The following is a 25,706-nucleotide window of genomic DNA, read 5'->3' as shown; positions in this document are numbered from 1 at the left end:
AATTATACATAACAGTCAGTTTGTACGAACTAACTCTGCTTGGACTGATGTCCGTGTTCCACTTGGACGGCTGCCCGTCACCATGGTGGATGAGCTGGACTGTAGGTGCTTGTGCTTATTCTCAGCTGCGAATTCACACAAGGTGGAGGTGATTAGGGGAAGCATGGTTCATGGGTGATTAGGGGAAGCATGGTTCATGGAGAGCAGAGCAACTGCGCGTCTAGGATGGGCTGCCCCGAAGCAAAGCTCGCTCTCCCGCTGTTGGATGACTTAACTTGGACGGCACCCAGTGCTCGACCTGGACGGCACCCAGCGCTCAACTTGGACGGAGGAGTTGCTACGCTCGAGAGGTTCCTCGCGTGCAGACTTGTACATCAGTACATTTAACCCCACATAATTCAGTTTTGGCTCAGACATTAACAGGGAAAAAGCACCTTTGCATCTGTTTTTGTTCTAGGTAAGTGAACGTTTACAAACAGTACATGATACTGGAACATTTTCATCAAGAAATAGAAAAAAATGCCTATAGTTGAATGGGAACATTTTCTTGTTCAGTAACGGAAGGAACTTAATTTTTAGACCATTGGCCATTATTCCACACATGGAAATGAAAATAGAGTCAAAGCACTTACTAAAAAGGTCCCATTGGCATGCCTTAGTTGCTTTTTTACTCGATCAATTCTGAAAAGATCAATGCCAAGACTAATATCATAACTTGATTTTTCTAATGGATACATACTGATGAACTACTACAAGTCTTGTTGTTGAAATGTCGTTGTTGTTCAACATGTATTTTCTTTTTACAAAATATAATTGAAGAGTACTGAAAATGTGGTGTTTTTTAAATATATATGAACTTTACGGAAAAGAACGTCTGAACGTTTGGGACGATAGTTTGTGAACTTCTCGATGATTTCTTTGAAATGTTTGTGCAATCAAAAATAGAAAAGAGTGGCAAATCAGATTTACACTTTCCTATAGAGAAAGTTTGAACTCACTGTCAAATGATTGGTTTCAGTATCAAATAAAATTGGCCGAACCTCTTACGTAGATAACTGAATTTGATTCAACCTTCACACATCAAGAAGTTTGAACTTCACTAAAAAAATTAAATAGTTCAACCAAATACATGCAAACAGAAAACACGCTATAATTGGTCCTGTTTAGACATCAAGAAAATATTTAGAGATCACAGTTCAAAATTAAACTCTTTCCTGAACATATGAGGTTTATGTCTTTGAACATACAAACTTCCAAAACATGAACTTAAACTTTTTGCACGATTGAACATCTGATTAACTAATATACTTTTTTGTCAACGAATCGCCGTAACATAAGTACTAAAACTGATACTAGCTCTCATATATTCCATGACAAAATCAAACAGCATATGCATGATCACCACTAGAGCATATACTGAAAACAACCAGAGTCATATGAACTTTCTACATAGGAGTTTTTCTCTCACTCATGTTTAGAAACATAGATCAACAACTGTTCTGTTTGTAACTTTTTTTGTCAATCACTTTCTGAATCATACAGATATCCAGTTTGATCGCTTGAAGAACCAGCTTCAGTGTTCGAATTGGTACCTTTTCAGAGGTGCAGACGCGGCCGAAAAGTAGTTCTAGTGGAGCTCAAGGGAGCGTTGAACATAGCACGACAGAGAGCGTCGAACTGCCTGCTGCCATGAGGTTGACCTGCGGTGGAGGATCCACTGCCCATGGAGAGGCAGAGGTGCGCCGGCGGGTGACGGCGTGGAGCTCCCAAACATCTTGCATATATATTTTGAACTAATGTTTTTTCTGTCATTGCACTGTTGTTGATATATAATCAGACCAAAATATCACTGCTACCAAGTCGTTGCACTATTGTTTTTACATAGCTAACAGTGGACAAAGATAAAAAAATATGAGTTTCCTTAAACATAACCAAAACAAGCATTTGAATTGGTTATGTACCTCCACTCAAAGAGAGCTTGGACTTGCTACTATTCTTTCTAACTGCCAACAGTAGATGTTTTTACATAGCTAACAGTATGCGATTAGGTAGATACAAGTAGTATGAGCACACGAATTCTGTAGCATGAAAACAGAGGATTGGTGTAAGTTTATTACTGTACTAATGTACTTACCTTGGATGTTCTTGCGGCAGGCTATGTTGATCCCTAAGCTCAGTGGGTAGAGGGTTTCATCCATGTCTGAAGACGCATGTCAAGAAATAATCGACGAGGGGTTCAAGAAGAAAGTTCTGGCAGAGAACTCCATGATCGAAATATAGCAGTGCAATGAAAGAGACGTCAGTTATTGACGTACCAAACAGCAAGCAATCAAATTTGGCCCCGTTCGCGTAGGAGTAGGACTCCATCTTCGTAGTCGGACGGTGCCTGCAACAGAGTTTGCCCCGACAGAGGTTATGAGCTTGAGAAATGATGCAGATAAAACAAAGGGAGCAAACTAGATTATCGAGCTAGCATTATCATGTCGGTGACCAAATAAGCTAGCAAGAAAGAGATGGAAGATCGAGGCAAAAATAAGAACCGAGCCAAGAAGCTCTGGCATGCAAGTACCTAGACGATGAACAGAAGAGTGGAAGACAGAGCACCAGCTGCAAACACACAACGCAGGTGAGGTGAATAGTGGATGCCATTTCGCCTAGCTAGGCCCCTCTATTTATACAACAAAGATGATCAGAGTCGCAACTCTGTCGTAGCCACACACCTCATTCTCTACACAACCAGGACTACATCTTATGCACATTATGGACTGATGATGTAGCAGCACAGAAAACTAAATTTGCTTGCTGATGTGTACAGATGTAGCAGCACAGAGATGTGTACTGATGTACCTTCACTGCTGGATTCTGAAAACATGTGCTTGATGTCTTGTTGAACGGCCCGGGGTGGCGATAGTGAACGGCCGGGGTGCTGCATCAATGGAGGCTCGCCAGCGGGAGGAGGTAGCGTGGTGGAGGGATTGGAGTGAGCTGGGTCAGCAGTAGGAGTGGATAAGCGCAGCCCCCATCGGAGGAACTGGAGGAAGTGCTGAACAGCAATGGAGGTGACAAGGTGCTCGGCTGGCGGCGGAGCAAGGAGAGATAGGGGCAGCGCGGGGAGGACGTGGTGGCGACAGGTGGTTCTGGGCGACGCGATCTGGTGCAGGGCAACCGCGTCGGCTCGATCCACGGTTGGAGTGCGGGGCGGCGGCCGGAGCCAAGGGAGAGGGTGGGGGCGGCGGCCGGAGCCGAGGGAGAGGGTGGGGGGCGGCGGCTGGAGCCAAGGGAGAAGGCGGGGGCGGCGGCCGGAGCAGAGGGAGAGGGTGGGGGCGGCGGCCAGAGCCAAGGGAGAAGGTGGGGGGCTGCGGCCGGAGCCAAGGGAGAGGGTGGGGCGGCGGCTGGAGCTGAGGGAGAAGGTGGGGACACGGCGGTGCCTGGTGGAGAGGGAGGCCGCGGCGGCGTTCTGGGGGAGGGGGAGGCAGCGGCGGCGCGGTGGGGGAGGGGAGGCCCCGGTGGCGCGTTGGTGGAGGGGGAGGCCGGCGCACTGGTGGAGCTTATCAAGGCGGGGACGGGGGATCCTGATTCTTTTTTTGTCGTCTCGGGTCGGGTAGTTTAGGTTTTGAGGAAGAGGCGTTGACCCGTTGGTTGGGTAGCTGAGGTTGCTGCCAGCTCACCCGAGTTTAAGTTCCGGCTTGGACGCGTGGTGCTTGTGAAGTTTCTCCTATAAATAAATGCCAATGAGGGTTAGTCTTTGGGTTGGTCTCATTTTAACTCGTGGTTCGTCGGATCGCTCTTTATAGGACCGAAGGGTAACATAATATTATTCTGTTACTAGTAACAAAATAGTCCAGTCCATATATATATATACACACTAGTGGACCCGTTGCGCCAAATGGCGTAGAGACCCGCTGAATCCGTGTACACATTGAAAAGAAAATCCAGGGTTTGGTTAGTTTAGTTGTGGGCAAGCATACAACAACAACAATAACAAAGCCTTTAATCCCAAGCAAGTTGGGGTCCCTGTCCATAGCTAGCTCTTCGGTGATACCCCAATCTTTCAGGTCTCTCTTAACAGACTCCTCCCATGTTAAATTCGGTCTACCCCGCCCTCTCTTGACATTCTCCGCACGCTTTAGCCATTCGCTATGCACTGGAGCTTCTGGAGGCCTGCGCTGGATATGCCCAAACCATCTCGGACGATGTTGGACAAGCTTCTCTTCAATTGGTGCTACCCCAACTCTATCTCGTATATCATCATTCTGGACTCGATCCTTCCTCGTGTGGCCACACATCCATCTCAACATACGCATCTCCGCCACACCATTGGTAACAAATTTGGCTTGTTGTCTACAATGAGATGTGCATACACATTTAAATTTGGTAGCACAAAGCCCCATTGAAAACCATGTTGCGATGAAAATTATGTCTATTTTTCAATAATCTTTTGTTGAGCAAGCACATATGTTATAAATTTAGATCCCCGTATATATAAAAAAAATACATACCAGTTAAGGAGGCTTTCTTTTAAAGTAGTTCTTGTATAAAAGAAATACACATCGTTGCGCCAAATGGCGTAGAGTCCCATTTAAAACCATGTTAGCATTGAAAATGTTTTCATTTTTCAGATCAAGCACATACGGTAAGAATTTAGACCCTTTTATATAAAGAAAAACAGCATAGGCTTTTGTTTAGAAATATATATGTACCTTTAAAATCATGAGTTCCTCCAAAAAGAACATTAATTAGAAACTTTAGGTCTGAGAAAGCATGTATGATCATAGCTTTAGCCCATTAGTCATGTACTATTTGGACCCATCTATATTTCAAAGTAGGCATGTCTGTCGATGACTGATTTGCTAGCCAGTTCGGCAAGCACGTAGGTTTGAGAGAAGAACCATTCATTGAAAATATTTCTATCCAGCAGCCGTGTGATATTTAGTCTCATTTGAAAACATGACCGTATTGAAAATATTTGTATTTTTTTAGTAACTTTAGGCTTGGGCAAGCACATAGGTTTGAGAAGAACCCGTTCTACAAAATAGCACAAAAGACAAAAGCCTAATTCAAACCAAGTAAATAGAAGAATCCACGTGCATGGTCTTGGATAGTAACCTCGTTATTGAATCAATATGAATTTCTGAGATAAATTTGCAAATGAATTTTTAGAGAATTTTTTTACCCTATAGCAATGGTACGAAATCTTTTTCAAAAGTAGCTTAAGCTAGCGGCTCACAAATGTCAACCGTGACTTCTTCTCCACCACTTGTCTCATCTTCCTTGGTAGACATAGTAAACTACTGTGGTTGTCAAAAAAAAGGTTGTTCTGAAAACAAAAGATGGTGCTGCATGGAGTAAATCAGCAAGGATTTGGAACACACAGTCAAAGACTTACACCACTCTAGAGTCTATCTGAATCCATCACAGTACATTTTGCAGAAACTGCAATGATCTTCGATGTCTACAAAACCTAATCATCTTAATGAGACTCCCCCTTTTCCATAGTGGTGCAGCGGTTCAGATCAGCAAGCATGCACAATAATCATGTATCACAAGAGAGTATTTCATCATCAGAATGATATGCTTTTAGAAGAACAAATGCTATATATATATATATAAGTGCACATACCTAACCAAAATTAACAACAAATATTGCAATAGGTACAGACCTATCCATCTCAGTTGCAAAATGATCAGGCTCCATATAAAATAAAAATCACTATAGCCTCACTGAATAACTCATCATCACCATCGACAATAGGCGTGCGCATGCTTGGTTTCTCTTCAGGTAAAAACATGGCACAAACAGGCACAACCAGGTGTGGGTTAAGTTTCTTCAGGTAACAACCCAAGGTTCATACTTATGCATTGGCGATCAGCTAGAACCAACATATTCAGAACTATGGAGGACAATTTTTCAGTAATTCAGAGCTCACAATTCTCAGTATCCAATGAATTGTATATGAACCTTGTGTCCATGGTCCAACGCCAAACAACAGGGTAATAGCATGTGCAACTTTAATTGTCTGAAACAAAGGATAAACAGAGTGATTATGCCACTTCAAGAAAATATCGGTGACGCTCCCATGTATTTGGTAAAACAAATGTTTAGAACGAAGTATGTTAATGACAGACCTCATGTTAATGAAAATGAAAATAGTGTATTCCTATTTAGACAACTTTATTCTGTAACCTTTTACTTAACTTCAGTGTTACTTGATTTTAAAGTTGATGGCTTTATTTATGAAGTCGGACATGGTGCCTTATCTCTAAAAAAACTTCACATGAAATCTAACCTGATTCAGTATTGCTATATTAAAGAAAAGATCATTCTATGAATAAAGATGCACCAGCCCCATACATATTTTAAATAAATTTTTTACTGTGATGATGCATTCTCTATCAATAAAACAAAGAACTGAAGAAGAAAATTTAAGTATGCACGAATGAGACAGGATCACAACATGATATATACTGAGTGAGCATGAACTTCGATACAAACAAAAAAGAAAGATCATGAACAATAAAATATATATTTGCTCAATTTTTTTCAGTGGCAAGCAAATAAATTTGTTTACTTAGGAAATGATGCTTCATGTCACACACACACCAAAGTAAGGAACATAATTTCCTCCTCTTTACTTGCAAAGATCAACAAATTATTGCACTTACCTGATACAATTATGTTCTTTTAGTTGGACTGCACCCTATACCGCCAGGGATATCGTGCAGAACAATACGGAAATCCATCATCATAAAAAATATCCATAAGAAATCATGCACACACAGCAGGATAATAAACCCGATGTAAGGAGGAACGTCCGTGGAAGAAAAAATCTCACTGAAGAGAAGAGGTCATAATTAACTAATGCACTTTTGACAATGAGGCCGGACAAACTCCCAAGGGTTTTGGGTTAAAATCAGAGCAGCCGAAGAGCACTTTTTTACTGTTGAGTCCCCATCCCTACCGCACATAAGCTGGAGGCTTGCATGGAATATTTATTTCTTGAATGCTAATCAGATCATCAACATGCCACAGATAGAAGGGAAACCCATTGCATGAAAGCAGCCAAATAGCAACGACAAACAATTTAGTTTGCGATCAAGGACAAGAATTGCTGAATGACAAACCCAAAAAGAAACACTAAGATAGTTTCCACAAAATAGGAAAAATGGTATTGTCCTAACAGTAATATATTACAGAACAAAATCTGTCCAATAGAAAACTAGGCTTGATGCACTCAATATGCTTTAACAGGCATGTAACACCCTGGATGTAACTTTCCATAATTGTAACTACGACTCTTGCCTTTTCCGGCTATGTGTTACGTTATTTCCTCTATGGTTGGGTTTTTGTCTTCCTTTTTGCATTTTGTTCATGTCATGCATCTCATCTCATAGCATCATTCGCATTGCATCTGCATGTTTTCATAAAACTTGCACCCGTTTGTAGTTGCCGCGTTCCCCCCTTGCCTTCGTGAACCGTTCCGAGACCAACCGTGTTTTCGTTTCCCTCTTGTCTGACTGTTTGACCCTCTCTACACTTTACTCAGGCCCCTCGCGCGCGTCCGAAACTTTCTCGAACCCGATCCGCTCCGTCATCACCGTTAGTTTCAGATCATCCCTAAAACATCTCCGATTTCTGATTCGGACTCCCCTAGCATTTTATCTCAACCGTCCAATTTTAATCGAATGATCCAAATACCCCTTCATTTCCCTATATAAAGACCCCTAGTCCAAACATGGGCAAACCCTAACTTCGAGGGAGATGTCCCATCCTGCCGCCACTCCAGAAAATCCTCTCAGGATCCCCCTCCCTCGATCCCACAGCCTCCTCCCACCTCCCTTCAGATCCAGCCAACCACCACAGCCACTTCCACTCGATCTGGACTGCCAGATCATAGATCGAACGGCCACGAGAGCACCCGAGCCTCCCACATCGCTCGATCCAGATCAGATCGAGGCATCGACCTCCATCTTCGCGTCGTCGCCCTCCTCCTCGCCTCGCCTGGCCACTGGCGACCGGGTCTCGACGGAGCCACCACCCGCTGCATCAGGTCGCCACGCCCCTGCCTTCTCTTCTTTTGCTCCCCGTGCTCCTCTCTCTCTCAACCTCTCTAACCTCTCTCGCCTCTCCCTTCTCTAGCAGGGACCCAATGCCATGGTCGTCGCCCCGTTGCTCCGAGACCAGCTGCCCTTCCCTGCCTGAGCCGTCGCGCCGCCCGGCCAGGCCGTGCCCTGCCATTTCCTTTCTCTCCGCCAGATCCGCTGCCCGGCGACCCTTGCCCCGTTGTTCCTGCGCACTGTCAGGAGGACAACATGGATGCCCGAGCTCACCGTCCCTGACCTCTTTTCTGCCAAGATCTGCCCCGCCGTTGTGGTTCCCCGGCGCCCGGACCTCCCCTGCTTCGCCAAGTTCACCATCGCCTCCTCGCCGACCCGCCCCGTCATTGCTTGCCGGAGCCTTCGCCAGTCCCAGCGCCGCTGGTCTATGCTCGCTCTACATCGAGTAGAGAGTCTTCACTTGTCCCGCTCGATCCCCTGCGTTGACCGCGCCCTGCCTTCAAGGCCCAGCTCGCACCGGCCCAGTTGCCACACTGGTGAGCTTCCCCCCAGCGCCTGTTCCTGTTGGGCCAGGCTGCAGTTTCGGCCCGCATGCGTTTTTTCCTGACCTGCATATTTTCTAATTATCCAGAGTATTGCTGTTTTGAAGAAAAATCCCTGTTCTTCATGCATTTAATAATCACAAACCGTGTTTCGAATTAAAATTATTTTAATATGTAAAATGCTTAGATTTTCATCTAGGTTCATAATATTCCACTTTCATCCACGTTAAAATGCTTAAACTTGCTGTTTGCTTTATTTATGCATAAATGCCATGTTAAAATGAGTTATTTCATAACTAATTAACCGTAACTCTGAATTAAATAAACTATATATGTAAATGGGGTGGAATAATGCATAGATTAACTTGGTGCATTTTGTTTTACTATTTAACAACATTAAAATATGGTTTAGGGCAGAACAGTACCAAATTCGAAATATGGACATGAGGATTTTCCGGAATTGTTGTTTGTTGTTTCCGGCCTCATTTAAACTTGCCTAGATAGGTAGTTTTCTTATGTTTCACCTCTTGCCATGTTTAATAACATTTAATATTGTTGTGTACCTAAACGAGAGCGAGTTAAATAACTCGAATGTGGTGTTTCGTCAATATGCAACTCGTTGCATATTGAGCTCCACTTAACTTGTAGTATTGTTTGTTGCACTTTGCCATGTCATGCCTCTTTAAACCGGACATGCATCATATTTGTTTGTGCATCATGCCATGCTTATGTGATGGTTGTTTACCATGTTGTTTGCTTCTTTCCGGTTGCGCTTCTCCTTGATAGTTCCGATTACGTTGCGATTGTGAGGATCCCTTCGACTACGTTGGTTCATCTACTTCATGGACTCGTTCTTCTTACTTGCGGGATTTCAGGCAAGATGACCATTACCCTTGATATCACTTCTATCTTTGCTTGCTAGTTGCTTCGTTCTATCGCTATGCTGCGCTACCTATCACTTGTTTACCATGCTTCCCATATTGCCATGTCAAGCCTCTAACCCACCTTTCCTAGCAAACCGTTGTTTGGCTAAGTTACCGCTTTTGTTTAGCCCCTCTTATAGCGTTGTTACTTGCAGGTGAAGTTGAAGATTGCTCCATGTTGGAACATGGTTATGTTGGGATATCACAATATCTCTTATTTTAATTAATGCATCTATATACCTGGTAAAGGGTGGAAGGCTCGGCCTTATGCCTGGTGTTTTGTTCCACTCTTGCTGCCTTAGTTTCCATACCGGTGTTATATTCCTTGATTTTGTGTTCCTTACGCGGTCAGGTTTATGGGAACCCCTTGACAGTTCGCTTTGAATAAAACTCCTCCAGCAAGGCCCAACCTTGGTTTTACATTTGCCTAACTACCTACTAACTTTCCCTTGGGGTTGCAAACCCGAGGGTCATCTTTATTTAACCCCCCCCCCGGGCCAGTGCTTCTCTAAGTGTTGGTCCGAACCGAGTAGACTGCGGGGCCACCTCGGGCAAACTTGAGGTTTGGATTTACTCGTAGCACTACAAAAAAATACACTTCTGTGATGCTACGTGTTTGTCATAGTAGGTCGCATTTTTTGTCATGCATGTACATCCATGACAAATTTATGACAGAATCAAGATAGTCATACCTATGCTGTCGTAGAAGTGTTCCATGACATTACCAAAATTATCATCACGGAAGTGTCCACTTCCATTGCGATAAATCACGCGTCACAGAAGTGCTTTCGTCAAGGGTGACCGACATGTGGCATCCACCGTAACGGAACGCCGTTAACCTATCGGGTCGGATTTTGGATCCGCTAACCCGTTAACAGCCCCGACCAATGGGAAATTTCCACGTGTAAAATTCTGATTGGCCGAAGGGAACACCTATCAGCTCGTCAGTGGGCCAGATGTCGCCCGTCCATTGGAGGAGACATGCCTATGGTACGTCGACACGTGGCTGGGCCCAACAGAGGCCCATATAGGTTAAAAAGGCCGGCCAAGTCAAAGGCCCGTAGAACTTAATCAGGTACTAGTGGGCCAGCGCAATAACGGCCTGCTTAATAAAGGCCCATTTACATCCCAAAACCAGATCTGTCCCGTTAATTATTCGCCCAATATTTGGGCCCATTTACGGCCCGAAGCCAGATCTGACCCGTTAATTGTTCGCCCAATATTTGGGCCCATTTGCGGCCCGAAGCTAGATCTGGCCCGTTAATTGTTCGCCGAATATTCGGGCCCAACTACAGCCCAGTGACTTTCGGCTTGTTAGAGGCCTGATGTAGACATGGGCCCATTTTAGCCCGGTGTGACTTTCGGCCTGGGAATGGCCCGTGCTGCCCATGGGCCATATATGGTCCGACGGGACATCGGGCCCACTGACGGCCCGTGCTAAAGGTGGCAACAGTTAAGCCCAACGTGACTTTGGGCATGTTAAAGGCCCGTCACGTAATTCGGCCCGTTGATGCCTGTACTAAGCTTTTGGCCTCTTAAAGGCCCATGATATTAGTGGGCCAACTAAGGCCCGAGATATGTTTCGGCCTGGTAACGGCCCGTGAGCTAATTGGGCCCATAACGGCCCGGTCTACATTTCGGCCTGCTGAAGGCCCGTCGACGACTAGTGAAAATTGAGGACCAACATGCATTTTGGCCTGCTAAAGGCCCGTGGTTTCATCTTGGCCGTAACAGGCCAGTACAATATTCAGCCCGTTAATGGCCCAACACTACCTGGGCCAAACTAAGCGCTGGGTCGACAAAAGGCCCAACTAAAATATAGGCCGGTGTAAGTTTGGACCTGGCGCAATGTGTGAAGGCCCCAATCATTCAGGCCCAAGAAAGACGCAGGCCGGCCCAATTGTGGCCCGCTAAAAACCTGGCCCGTTAGAGTCAAATGTTTCGGCCCGATCGACTACATCTGATTTTCTTTCAAATAGCGAATGATGTCAGTAACCAGTAGGAATTAAGAACAAACCTACTCTATACAATAAAGAAATTACGGCATAGTCACTAAGAATAAACCTACACTATACAATAAAGGATTTAAGGTATATTACATCCACTAGGCATCGAAGTTCGCCACCAGTGATCATAAAGCGCAACGAAGAAGCATATTACAAAAACTAGACACCATTGCAGCGTAACAAAATAATACTGAACCGAGACCACTTCCAAGACAGTTCAAGAAAGGTTAGCCTTGCGGGGGAACTGCTGCGCAAGCTGCTGATCAAGGCTGTGAGACTGGCCTAGCATGTCGGTCATAGCTTCCAGGTGTAGCTATTTAGCGATGAGGTTCTCATTGGTGTTCTCCGCAATCTTTCTTAGATATAGGACTTCAAGTCGAAGTTAAGTTGCAGAATGCTTTTCTGCTAGAACTTGGGACTGAAGAAATCGAACTGATTCAGACAATGAATTCTGTGAGCTTGTCTGACTGTTAGTCTAAAGTAACTTGAACACTGCATCAAGACAAGACTTTGGGGTTGTCTCGCTATCTTCAAGATGTTTTGCCTTCTTTGCTGCAATATATGTTGGGTTTGTCTCACAGCCTTCAGCAGACTTGTGCATGTCATCAGGCATATCACCTTGAAACAAAGCAGAGAGGTGACGGGTTTTGCACGTGTATAAACAAAGATGATAACTGTTCTGTCAATTCTATCCAATTTCAAATTAGAAAATAAAGAGTAAGTTCAAAATATCAATAGCATAATTTGGCATTGTTCATAATGCGGGGAGCTTCACCACACCACTGGATTACCATGTCAACATAACAAGCATATATGAAGGGCAAAGAAAATCATTGTATCTATTTTGGATAATGTGCATGGCATGTTGTTCATATCATCAGCCACATCAGTAAGATAAAACAGGAGATGACAAGGTGCAAACGTGGGCTGCTTCACCACACATTGGATTATAGATCCACAAAACCAAGCATACATATAGGGAGTATTAAGTAATGTGCATGTATGAATAAGAAATTTGGTTTTACAAGTAAAACTTAGAACTTACGGTTCTTACGAACATGCATTTTGGTAGAAACAACAAACTAAACAGCAGTAAACGATAGGGAGTATGAGCAAATTAAACAGCAGTTGAGGATAAAGGCTTTAGAAGGACTGACTTACATTAATAGTTAACACCGGCTTTATAATGCCCTTCTCCATGTCAAGGGAAGGATAACTCAAGAATTTCAGCACAGAATCTTCTTCATAAGCATTGCCTGTACTCTTCATTTTGTAGAGAGTAATTATAGATATGATAATACTAGAAGGGGTAGAGGATAATGAAGATAAGATGCAGATTGATGCTACATAATCAACTACCAATCCCTGGAAGTACAAGCATTACACGACAAAATGTACTGATAGGAGCAATGGGTACACTTCTGCACTGGCATTGTCTGTGTATTCTACTTGTTGGTAAGATTAAATATAGATCTGATCTTTTTTAGTAAATGGTGGGCGAGGGAGATAAGATGCAGAATGCTACAAAATGAACCAATCCCTCTTCCCATAATACAAGAGTGTTTTGAACATTGGTGTACTGTACAAAACGTTCTTATATTATGGGACGGAGGGAGTAGCTGTTAATGTAAGTACAGTGATAGACCACGTTCAGTCCTTGCAAGAGGACTGCAGAGCTAAACCTCTTCAAAAGCATTGGGTTGATTCTAAATTTGTGTAAGAGTCCATACAGATCTTATAATGTTCACCAAATGGACAATTACGAGGCTAACATGTGCAGTGATGCTACATAATCAAACAGCTATGGAAGTAAGTATGGTCATACAGGGCAAGAGGTACTCACAAGAGCAATGCAGTGTGCAGTATAGTTGCAAGATTTTGTGGTCCCTTGAGAACGAATGTTCTTCTGCTAACAGTTTTCGTACAAGTAAGACATTAAGGCAAATGCAGAAATGTAGTTCAAATTGTGATGTGATATCATAGACAGTACCTTACATTGCAGCCGAGACTAATGTGTAACAAGATTATTCCAGTCACCGTCGGATAAATGTAGCACCAGAGACTTTACAGAAATTTTGTTCAGAGGCTTGCCATCGAAGTGCGCTTGCCTCAGGTAGGAACGATACTTCATCAATGAGTGCTTGTCATCACAATCCGGTTTGCTCCTCGCCTATTTAAAAGAATGAAATCTTGTGTCTTCTGTCAGCAGAAACATATGCAGTAATGACCATGAATAACATTAGTACATTACTTACGCGTAAGTTGCGGAGGAAGACTGGAAATTGTTCTGTGTCTACGGTATAATCTTTCCATGAAGGAAAGATGCGCGCAAAGTTCCTGACAACAACATATGCTTCGTCTTCTAAACTGGGAAGAAATGGAACAGGGGTCCTATTTGCTGCAATTGGGGCTCTCTCTGGTTTGAAAAGGGATTTGGCAACTGGATTTGGTGTACTCTTTACTGGAATGGGGTTTTTGCGTCATACAGCTGGTGCTATGTCAACTGGCATAATCATACTGTTTGCTGCAGTTGGGGTCTGCTGAGTTGGGGCATCAGAAATGACCAGTGTAGTAGGGCTAGAGTGTGCTAGAGTTGGGGTATTTTGTGGGTCAGGTGATATTGCAACTACACCTAATGGGCTATTTGATTTATTAGGTGCCACTACCTTTTCCAAATACTTTGCTTGTGCTCCTCCAGGATCAACAATCGCCCTCTTCCTTTTGAATGTCTGGTACACAAGAACAACATTTGAATGGATAAATATGGTATGATGACAGATGGAATATGTACTGAAAATGGATAGGCATGGCGTATTCACATACACGATGTGTAAACTAAGCTAATGACAGTTCAACAAAGTAGAAGCAATGCAAAGCATCAGTTGCAAGATATGTGTGTGCAATGTAACCTTGGAAAGTTAGAGCAAGTACCTTGATGGGTGAATAAGATAGGGCATCTTCCTATGACTCCTCCACTAGGGAGCTACATTGACTTAGGTCTCCCTCTAGCTCAGAATCACTGTTAGGATCATATTCTGAGCATGAATCTGTAGGTGGAGAGCATTTGCATTCCATTGCATCCAGACTTGATTTCAGTCCCTTAATGCCAAGTTTGACAACCATGGCATTGTTATGCTTTATTCTTTTCATGCGCGCAAGCTCATAATCATTATGATGCTGTTCAGAATCTGAGATTCAGGAAAACATAAAAAGTAGTCAGATTATCTATGGAATGCATTGCAGATTCAACTCGAAGAGTGTCTCCCTATAAACCCCTGCATATGCAGACCACACACAGAAATACAAACCCCTTATGTCTCTATAACAGGCAGTCACACATTTCAAAACTGAAGTAGGAACATTAGAATCATATGAAAATCGTATTTGAACAAATAAACTAAGCAATTATGAGTGGCGTAATGTTTAGCTTCAAGGGTGGAGTGTTGGTAGTGCGACACAAAGCAAGTAGGCAGATTATATTCCATGTAAAAGATCGAAACCTATGTAAAACCTGGAAATGACACTTTCTTTCTATACAATGCAGTGTTCGTTACCCACACATGATGGAAGAGATCACATAGAGAAATACTATTCACTCATGTCTACGGTTCCAGTATTTAGAAACAGGGTGGTCCACCCTAAAAGAATATTGACAACAAATATGGCAAGGCAAGCATAGATGTAGTGAATCAATCATTTACTTGTGAGCTTATTAGGACAAGTATGCAGAATTGTAACTGTAGTAAGAGACTGTCCAAAATCTGAATGAAGAAGTTTGTCTAGCACTTATTGTTTGCAACTAATCGACGTGAATAATTGGATATTATATCGAATGAGTAAGAAAGACAAGTAAAATTGTCAACAACCCTGGCTTACAGTAGTAATCTGGGTCAATGTCACTACGACCAACAATCCAAAATGACTAGTTTCTGTTCCGAGGGCCGGAATTTTGAAAACCCTATGAACTTTAGAGGTACTAAAGATTACCAAAATACTCCCTCCGTCCGAAAATACTTGTCATCAAAATGGATAAAAAGAGATGTATCTAGAACTAAAATACGTCTAGATGCATCTCCTTTTATCCATTTTGATGACAAGTATTTCCAGACGGAGGGAGTACATCTAAACCATTAAGTGTAGGTAGCACTGAGCACACAACAAACCCTAATGATAGTCCTGCCTAATGAGTAATGAATCAATTAGAAAATGGGTGATGAGGAGTGGCTGCTGAGTGTTGAGCATGTATCTCAGGATAAATCGGGTTGGCTTGGTGGGTGCTGCACGCCTGAGCCCTGAACGGACTGGGAAGGTAGGCACGGCGGCGCGCCCGGGCAGCGGTGACGTTGTTTGGCGAGCGGCTCCTGGCCTCCTGTTAGTCCGGCGTCTCCTCCTAGAGTCATGCCGTCCGGGGACGGCAAGTCGCCGGCGAGGCAGGAGGCTGGGGGCGAGTAGAGATCGAAAGCGCACAGCAGAACAGAGGGGAATCGGGGCCTGGGACGACCCAAAATCCCTGGGTGGGCCGGCCCACCATGGGCACCCTGTAGAGATACACACCCGAGAGGCGAACATGCATTTTCGAAACTAATTTAGGAACATTTAGCTGACCAATTAAACAACTCTGTTTTAATAATATCAGATTCGTATTTGAACATCTAAGCTTGTTTAGCTTGATGGGTGGAGCAGTGTTATTATGACACGAAGCACGTATTCTGATCGTATAGTGATCATAAAAGGGGGAAACTCTAAGCATATTTTTTTTAGCAAAAGAGGGTTTCCCCTCCGATTTCTATTAAAGAAACCACCACGGAAGCAACATGATCAATTAAACCCTAAGCATGATCAATTAAACGGTATTATGGCTGTGCCATGACAGATTTGAAGCTGCAAACCAGATAAATGATATTTAGCATCCATTGTTTGCTTCGAACTAAGAACTAAATTCTAAGAGCTAAAAAGAAAGTAGAGTAACCAAGTTAAGATCTATTTTCTGGTTGAGATGAAAAAGTTGAGGAGATATGAAGTACCGCCTCTCTTGTGGCGCCGTGTAGGCATCGGGGTGCGATGGGTGTCGGTGGCGTTGAAGCAGATCTACGACGGTAGATGGGTGCATCGGGGGATAAGTCCCATTGCGGTGGAAGAGAAGGTCGTGTGAGCGGCCCCGGCAAAGAGGACGACGACACCGATGAAGCGAGAGGACGCGATGCAAGGCTATTGGTTTGTCGCCGAGGATGAGAAACGTCCATCTCTAGTAGTGGACGACACGGTCTTGGTAGGCGCTCCGGCATGGTGGAGGACGGTGGCCATGGATGTGGTGGAGGACGACAACGATGGATGGGGTGGCGGACGGAGGCTGGTGTGGGGATGGGGTGTTTTAGCGTGGACAGTGTATGAATGGGAAAATGGAGGGAGAGGTACGGGGAACCATGTTTTTGGGACGCGCCTGTCTAAAATATGGGAAAGTTACGAGCTTAGCCCCCATTTAAAATTTGGACGTCTCGTCAGTTGGGGATAGGACGGTAATCTCACATCTCGCCAATATTTGCCCAGAGCAATTTCGGGCAAGGTTGGCGCCCACGGTGTATGAACGGGGCTAACAGGTTGGGCGGTTGTGTCACGTGTGAGTGAAGTTACAAACCTGCCCCTATTAAAAATATTTGCCTACATCGATTTCGGCCGAGTCGAGTTTGTTTTGCCACCCACCGTGTATGAATGGGGAATGGAGGGAGAAATAGAGGTCTTTCGGATGAGCTTGAATCAAATGTGTTTTGCCACCCATGTTTGACGCCCACCGTGTCGGAATGGGCTCAGAGGCGGTCGTGTCACGTCTAATTGAAGTTACTAACCTACCCCTATTTAGGGTAGTGGAAATCGGGACGATGGATTGTCCATGTAATGGGTAGACAGTAATTTCCATCTCCCAAACACTTGGCTTCGGGCAGCCGACATGGGAGTGGACATTTTGCTGCTTCTTTCGAATTTTGGGACAATAAGCATCCACGTTTACCCTGGCAACTAAATTCGAATCCATTTTGTATTCCTATATGAATCTTTATAAATCATTCTATGTGTTTTTATATATCTTGAAAAGGACGACAAAGATGTATTCCACTGTCATATATGAATATGGTTTACAAATGCCGATACTCAAATTCAGAAACTAGAATCCAATTTAAGGTGAATTCAAATATTTGGAACACTTCATGTCCAACTCAAATGTCACACGCAGCATAATGTGTACTCCCATTTAGATATATACACAAGCAATGTATCAAGATTCAAATACCGAGTCAATCAACCAAGAATGTACAGAACTAACAGACATATAAACACTTATAGAGTATATGGATCAATAATATCAACTAACATACATAAGCCAGGCTGCTGTACTTTTTTTGGCTACAACAACATCCTTTTTTAGCCAGCATCTTGGCCCTTTCCGATGCGTGCCACTTATGGTCCATCTATACTACTACTATTGCTGAATGCACATTCAACCCGATTGGCATATTTGTAGGTCTGGCACGGCAATCCAAATGAAATGTCTCCGAGTCTTATCAATTAATACAGACTTGTGCTCAAATAAAATTACAAACCAAAAAACAAAAAAAACAATTATTACATGATCTATAAAACAAATGGTTTGATTGATTACATGAACAGACAACACAAAGGTTATTCAACTATGGAAAGAACATTTCACCTATGATTTACCAAGTAGGAATTTAATTTCCTTTTTTCCTTCAAGACCTTAACAATCTGGTCAGTCTCAGCTTGCTTTGTTTTGAAATCCACAAAATATTTAATGGTTGTATTGAGTACTGCTTGTGATTGTGCTGTTTGCTTCCTCAACATGTCAACTTCATCTCTAAGTGCAGAAGCAGAATCTCTTTCTACCACTAGTTTAGCCTCTAGAGCATCAGTAGTTGGCAATTCATAATGCACGATTGGGTCGGTGCCACTGCTGTGGGATGATGCAACGTCCATGGGGACCTTGCTCTTTGATCTTAGGCTAACCTGTTTTGCCATTAAAGTTTCAATTGGATTCAGAAAAGTTGTAGTAAGCAAAACATCTCAACTAGGAGTTATAACAGCAAACCAGTTAAACAAACAAGGAATTAAAGAGTTTCAATTGGATGCTAAAAAGTACTCCCTCTGTCCCATAATGTAAGACGTTTTTTAACACTATGCTAGTGTCCAAAAACGTCCTATATTATGGGACGGAGGGAGTAGTTATTAACATCATTATAACCCGTTGTTGCAGCAGCAAAGCAGTTAAACAAACAAGTAGATATTTAAGTTAAGGCAAATAGGTAATTCTTAACAGTAAGTATCAAACACATAGATAGACGCAGTCTACAATATGATTAACGGGCTGTGCCATTATGTAATCAGTAGCAAACTAAATTAAGCCAAGCAATGTAACTGAACAATTTTGCAATAAGTGGCTAACTAAAATTCCGAGAAGCAGGTAACTGAACTTACGCTAGTTGTTTGTATAGGCACACTGCAACTTCTTTTTCGCTTACAAGGTTGTACGAAGGAGTCCATGGCATCAATTGCTTGGATACGCAGTCCCAATACTTCTTTCTTCCTACACTGCATGGGTAAGTCGAATGATTAATCTGGTAAGATGGTGCGTCCTTGATATGTTATATGAGGACGTGTAGTCAGACTAGTTGTAGCCAAACACATCACACTGGCTTTTACTGTATATTTCATGCGATTACTTTTGGCATATCGAGATCTAAGAAATCTACAATAGGATGAAAAGACTGGCATCCTTCACATTATTGGCGAACTCAGTTCATAGAAACAAACAATTCAACCATTCTGTGGGTAAATCAAAAGTGCCACTGGAATCTTTTTCACTATCCAATCATACACGCAAAAAGGGGCGACACCACCATAGGGGCTCGTATGGGCGGCCGCCTCAGGTGGCTGGAAAGTGTGCATCTAGTTTGATTCGTCCAGGTTGGCCCATGCTAGTTTTGTTCGTCCCAACGCACGAGTAAGCAATGTAAAAAATGAAGAAAAATGTTTCAATTTGGATGGGCCAATAACATAAGTGCAAGGCAGGCCCTATAGCAGGCTCGCGACCATACGAGCGCCTCCCATATTGATCGACAGCAGGAAAAATCCCAATTCATTCGCTCCAGTCTCCAATCTGGTTCGCTCCTAACCTAGCCGCCGCTAGACAGACCGACACAGCACTTCCTCGCGCCCTTGTTGGAGGGCGGTCTCCGGGCTTCAAGCGAACGGAAGGACAAGAAGATGAAGATCCAACCCTGGGTGTAGCCTGCGTGGGAGGCAGCGGCGGCAGCACGGGCATGGCATCGAGCTTGCGCAAATGGACAGTCGCAGCTTGCAAGAGTAGCATGCGCAACAAGCAGGTATATCACATCCCTGATTATATCTAATTCAACTCTTCAATTTCTGGCCAATAGTTAAACCTGACGGTGTTGTAAAACTGCTTGTATGTAGGGAATCTATGAGAAAATGAAACCAATTTCTACTTATTTTATAACTCCCCCAATCAATACTGAACTGGCTAAATTTGATGTATCTAATCAAGTTTCCCGTGCAAACATACAAGCTCATGTTGTTCTTGAGCCTGAAGTGTCTAATGAACACACTGCTAATGAAGCATTTGATGCAAACATTTTACATGCTCCTGGTGATGAACATATAGTGTCTAATGAGGGATCTAATGCAAGCATTTTGCAAGCTTATTGAAGGATTTAGTGTCTAATGATGATCTACTATGTTGAGAGAGACAGAGATTTGCAGGCGTTGATGACAAGCAAATTATAGTGCATTTTTATAGCTTGAGGAAACATCGAGGCCATCTACCAGAAAGTCCCCGTATCATGACAACATAGCATAAGTACTTTTCTAATCTATTGTTTGAAACTATTGGCATACTTGTGTAGGATAGATATATTGATATGCAGTTTGCGCACTGGTTATACGTGCAATTACACTTCGATATTTTTAGCCAGAGAACGAATAATTCAAGTAGGTACAGACCATGTTTGTAGTCCTTGTACACCATGTTGCATTTTGTGTTTTTTGGTGCTTGCATCATTTAGTGTTTATAATCTGAACTACTTTGGATCATTAGCTGGTTTTCAAAGTGCATGTAGCTTCACATTTCTCAAGTTATGTTGATTTCCGAAGTGCAAGTGCCTTCGTGTTTTTTAAGTTAAATGTTCGCCCCTGGTAACTTGAATTCGTGGATCAGCCACTGCACACAAATCATACACGAATGCCAGTACAAATTAAATGAAATGCAGGACTTATGCTAGCTCATTGTATAGGATCACTGCAGCTCTGCTTGCGCTTGGGATGTTCCATGTACAAGTCCATGTTACCACTTGCTTGGATGTGCAGGCCTTGTGCACCTTGCATCCCCCTCTGCATTTTTGACACGGCGAATGGTTGATCAAATAAGAGGAATCGACCTTGATGTTGTACCGGAGGACAGATACTTACAAGGTTATACGGGTGTGCAGGATGTGTACCAGATCCCGTAGCGCCGTCATGCTTCACTAACAAATGGATTTGCTTGTTTCAGATGATATCTCCAGAAGAAATAAGAGTTAAAGTCAGAGTTGCATAGGCGTGTAAGCTAAGAGAGCAGTGAAAGGATATCCAAACATCGTCGGAACAGTGCACAAGGGAGTGATGTGTGGATACCTAGTTCGGGCCGGCGTTTGGGCATGCTCGCGTAGCTAGAGCTCGAGTCACTTCAGAGCCGTTGAGGATGATGAGCTGTCGTTGGCTGGCCGCGCACGGATGCAAATCTTGAGTGGCAGCGGAGCGCTATGATGCGGTGGACGAGACTGTTGGTGAAGCACCAACGGCCTCGGGGGCGGAGGTGCGACGATGTGCTCGGTGAAGTAGCCCCGGTGAGCTGGGAGACGGCGTCGATGAAGCGCACCAGATGCGATGGAACTCAGTGTCTGTGAGGCACGTCGGTTGCGGCGGCCGATGTTGTCGGTGGACCACCCGGTACGGTGGATGAGGGCGTAGACGAGGTAGCTCCGGTGCGGTGGTGAAGCGCGACCGTCGCCTTCGTTGTTGTCGTCCGGCACAGAGGTGGGGAACGGTGGGGAACGGTGGGGAAAGAGACGAGACGAGGGGCGATTCGAGGGATGGCGGCGAATTAGGGATTTGAGCAATCTGGGCGCAGAAGGGGACGGTGGAGAAGAGAGATTTTGCAGGGCTGGAATTGGGGCCGCCAGATATTTCAATCCGGAACGTGGAAGCGCGAACTTATATTGTCGTCGTCCTTTTTTGGGGGGGAGGGGGTGGGTGGCTGGGTGCTACACGTCCGTCCGACACACGCGACCACCCCGACAAGACTATGCTTCAGTGCCTTAAGGCACCTGCCTTTGTGTCCATGACATGTGGGCCCAACAGGTGGCTGGCCCACATGTTAGTCACCCAAGGGCAGTTGCCTTTAAGGCACCAAAGCAGCGTCCACCTCGACACGACCCTGGTCTACCTGGTGTGCCTACATTTGAGAATGCAAATGAATCTTCTTTCATTTGCAAACGAATCTGTATGTATTACCATGCCCGTGTTTTCCTTGCAATAATTTGTCATTGGAAATGAGATACTCCATCTGTTCACTTTTGTAAGTCGTTTTAGACAACTTAAAATGAACTGTTTTGCACATTGTCTGAAATGTCTTCAAGGTCTTATAAAAGTGAACAGAGGGAGTACTATAAATTAATTAATGAGGAGTTATTTGAAAAAAATCGAAATGGTACCCACGCTAACGTGGATTAGAGTGTGTCACATAATTATTTATTTGAATTAGAGTTGTGTCATGTAGTTAGTTATTTGAATTAGAGTGTGTGTCACGTAGCCATCTCCAATTCTAACTTGGATTTCGCATTTCACTGTATCCATGCTACTTTTTTAATACAAATTCATATGTATATGATGAACACCATGGTAGTGAGAAAACTTTTGGATGGATTCAAACATATGACCTACAACATAGCACAACAAATTGAGTCAATGTCAACTTTTCGAAACTTAGTATGGCACGAATTCGAAATAATTACCCGTATGCATGGTCCTCGGTTCAAATCTTACAATGTACACCGAATTGAAACATCGATATTAAGTCTCATACTATGTACATTCAAATGTTGTTTTTAGACCCCCCCCACGCGCACAAACGCTACATACTTCCTGTATCGGTCAATCTTCCTCTCCTAACCACCTTAGCAAGCTATCGGTTTCCAGCACACGTTCATTATTTCTCTCTATCTTTCGATCTCTAAGTCTCTCAACTACACAACCCGTCGGGGATATACCCCGCGGTGTAACCCGGCCGGAAGTATAACCCGGCCGGACTTGGCGACTCACTAATGACCCGCCCTGACTAGACGACACACTAAGTGACCCGCCCGATCCTGGAGACTCATGGGTGACCTGAAGAGCGGATCAGAGGAGCGAAAAGACCCAGGGGCCCTGGAGGGTCAAGGCCCAGAAGGCCGGCTTACGTTACGGTAGGCCGGCTTAAGAGGAAAGGTGTGAGGAATATCTCCCTTACAAGGAATCAAGACCCGGACTTGTATCCGACTTGTAGTAGAAGATAGGCTAGTCCTAATCCTATTTGGACTCCACATGTAACCTGCCCCTCTAACTTATATAAGGAGGGGCAGGGCTCCCCAAAGAGGGAACAAGAACAATCTCTAGGGCTAGACACAAAGGGGGAGCCGACTTACGACGACTCCTCTCATGAGCATAATGAGACATAGCCACAAACAGCATGTAGGGTTTTTACCGGATGATGTTTCCTGGGGCCCGAAGCTGTCTAAATCCTTGTCTTGCATGTTGCGTCTCTCGTCCCGATCAATCCCTCTCAAGCTACCACATAGATGCGTTGGCCTCGCGACTAAGTCTCGACATTAAGGACATCTGACGTGTTAATTCCATGACAGTTGGCGCCCACCATGGGGCTCGCGCACGGTGGTGTTGAGTTCTTGGAGGGATTTTCTTCAGAGATCGAGAAGTTCGCAAAATTTCTAAGGAAGAAGAATCAGTTGGAAGGATCTGCATCAACTCCCGAGAGGATTGAATCATTGTTGCTGCTACACTCACCGAAGTTACATTCAAGTACTAGTAGTTGCACGGTTTATGAGATCGGATGGATTTTGGAATAGTACTATGGGCTACTTCTAGTACGTGAGTTCTAATGAAACGAAGTTTTGACTAAGTCAACTCCGATGCATCACGCGAAGGCTCAAGAAGCATCAAGGAAAGATTCCAGAGGAACAATATGGTATAAGCCGGGCTTGATCCGGACTCGGACTCGTCAGCCGCGCGCCCGTCTCCCGAGTTGACCGGCGGTTCCGCCTCGGGTCTGACCTGAGTCATCGTCGTCCTTTATTGCCGGGCCGCCCTGGTATCAACTTCAGGCCATCGCTCGTTCGAGCACACCTATCAAGATTATAGGAAAAAGATTGACGTGTGTTGCATGTTGACCAAAGTAAACTAGCAAACACCAAATCGGGAACTAGTAGAACATGGAGCAAAAGATGGATTTAGTATCCTGCACCATCAAGTCCCGAGGCATCTCAACAATACGTTGCTGACTACATGGCAAAAAAACTCCAAAGGAAAACGCAACAGCTGATGTGGATTGGTCAAACCAAACCAAGACGAAGACAGAAACAGAGATGGACTCTGCTTTGACCTCGTTTCCAAGCCGCCCCGCACGAAGCCTTGCGACAACCGGAACCATGCCTCGACTGATGGGCTGCCTCCGCTGGTCTCCGTTTTCGCAAATTGCCACCGTGCTCCGAGTCACTCTGAGCCGACGTCACTAGCTTGCCTCCGCTGTTGCTGGCTCGCCTCCGCCGTCAGGACGCCAGCACGTCGCTCCACCGTCGGGCGTCGAGCTGCCTCTGCACGGCCCTTGAACCGCCGCTCCTTTATACTGCCCAGGAGCCGCCGTCCGCTGTGGCCGTCCCTGAGCTGGCGTGCCGCTCCCGAGTTGTCTTACTCGCTTCGGCCGGCCAGCCACCTGACCCACCCGGTTGAAGCAGATAAAATAAAAGAAACAGACGGCAATCTCTCTTTGCTCGAGCAGAACCTAAGAGATCAAAGGATACATGATTTTTCTTTTAGACAGAAGCCGCGGCCACCTGAGAGCTACCATTGTGGTGCACCCTGTTGACCCGCTTGTTGCTGTTTCCACGGCCTTCTGCTAGGACCCGCTGTCGTCATTGCAGTTACGCCCCAGATCATCGGTTTGCCTGAGACGCCATGGGCTATATTAAGTCGCCTGTCTGTCTGAGCTGCCACTGTCGCATTAAACGGATCATCTGTCGTCTGAACGAGTCAGGTGATATCTCTCTAAATATATTTTATTAGCACATGTTGTTTTTTGTCAAAGAACAATTACTTTGTCCTGTAATATTTTTACACAGGACAATTTTTATGCCATTCACGGGCATGTGTATCGCGGTCCGGGTTACATCAACGTGCCGGCCGACTCGCCCGTCCGCACCACTTTACAACACAACGGACGATTCGCCCGTCCGCCCTGGCCACCGGTTCATGCGTTCGCACCAGTTTACAACGAGGAGGACTAACTTGCTCGCACCAGCGTACAATGCCGCGACCGGCTTATCTATCTGCTCTCACGGCCGACTCGGCTGTGATTGATTTCAGCTTCGCCGTGGTGATCATCAACTCCGCGGTGAATAATTTTCTGGCTTAACAAATCAGGTGATATCTATCCAAGTTTGTTTTATTGGCACATGTTGTTTTTGTCAAAGAACAAGTTTATCTTTGTCTTGGTCTGCAATATTGTTTATGCAGGGCAACTATTTATGACAAAAAGTGTTATTATACTGCGGAGATAGAGGCACGCCAACATCCTTTGGCACAGGTGGTTATCATTATTCAACAGACTCCCGCACCAGCCTACAACGCAGTGGTCGTCTCTCGTGACCACGCCGGCTTACAACAAGAAGGACAACTTGCCCGTTCACATCGTATATATCAACACATCGGGTCGCATCTGTCTGCATGAGTTGTTTATTAAGTATGAGAAAGTCACTACTTGGGAAGCCCGGTTTCTCTTCCAACAAATTGGAGGCAAATTATCATATATTATCAACCGCCGTCTGCATTGTATGGCTCAATGGATAGGT

General features: G+C 44.5%; 1 protein-coding gene across 1 annotated transcript; it reads right to left on the bottom strand.

The window, feature by feature from the left end:
- Nucleotides 1–1,195: 1,195 nt before the first annotated feature.
- On the bottom strand, nucleotides 1,196–8,442 carry LOC123039201 (WAS/WASL-interacting protein family member 2). Its single transcript, XM_044462464.1, has 4 exons — nucleotides 8,180–8,442; nucleotides 2,848–3,656; nucleotides 2,570–2,607; nucleotides 1,196–2,386 (listed from the first exon to the last, which is right to left on the bottom strand). Exons 1-3 carry the CDS (start codon nucleotides 8,440–8,442, stop codon nucleotides 2,570–2,572), a joined length of 1,110 nt encoding a protein of 369 aa, XP_044318399.1. The 3' UTR covers nucleotides 1,196–2,386.
- Nucleotides 8,443–25,706: the final 17,264 nt, after the last annotated feature.

Source organism: Triticum aestivum, chromosome 2B, assembly GCF_018294505.1.
Source record: "Triticum aestivum cultivar Chinese Spring chromosome 2B, IWGSC CS RefSeq v2.1, whole genome shotgun sequence".
Lineage (NCBI taxonomy): Eukaryota > Viridiplantae > Streptophyta > Magnoliopsida > Poales > Poaceae > Triticum > Triticum aestivum.
This window is presented reverse-complemented; position numbering and strand designations above follow the sequence as displayed.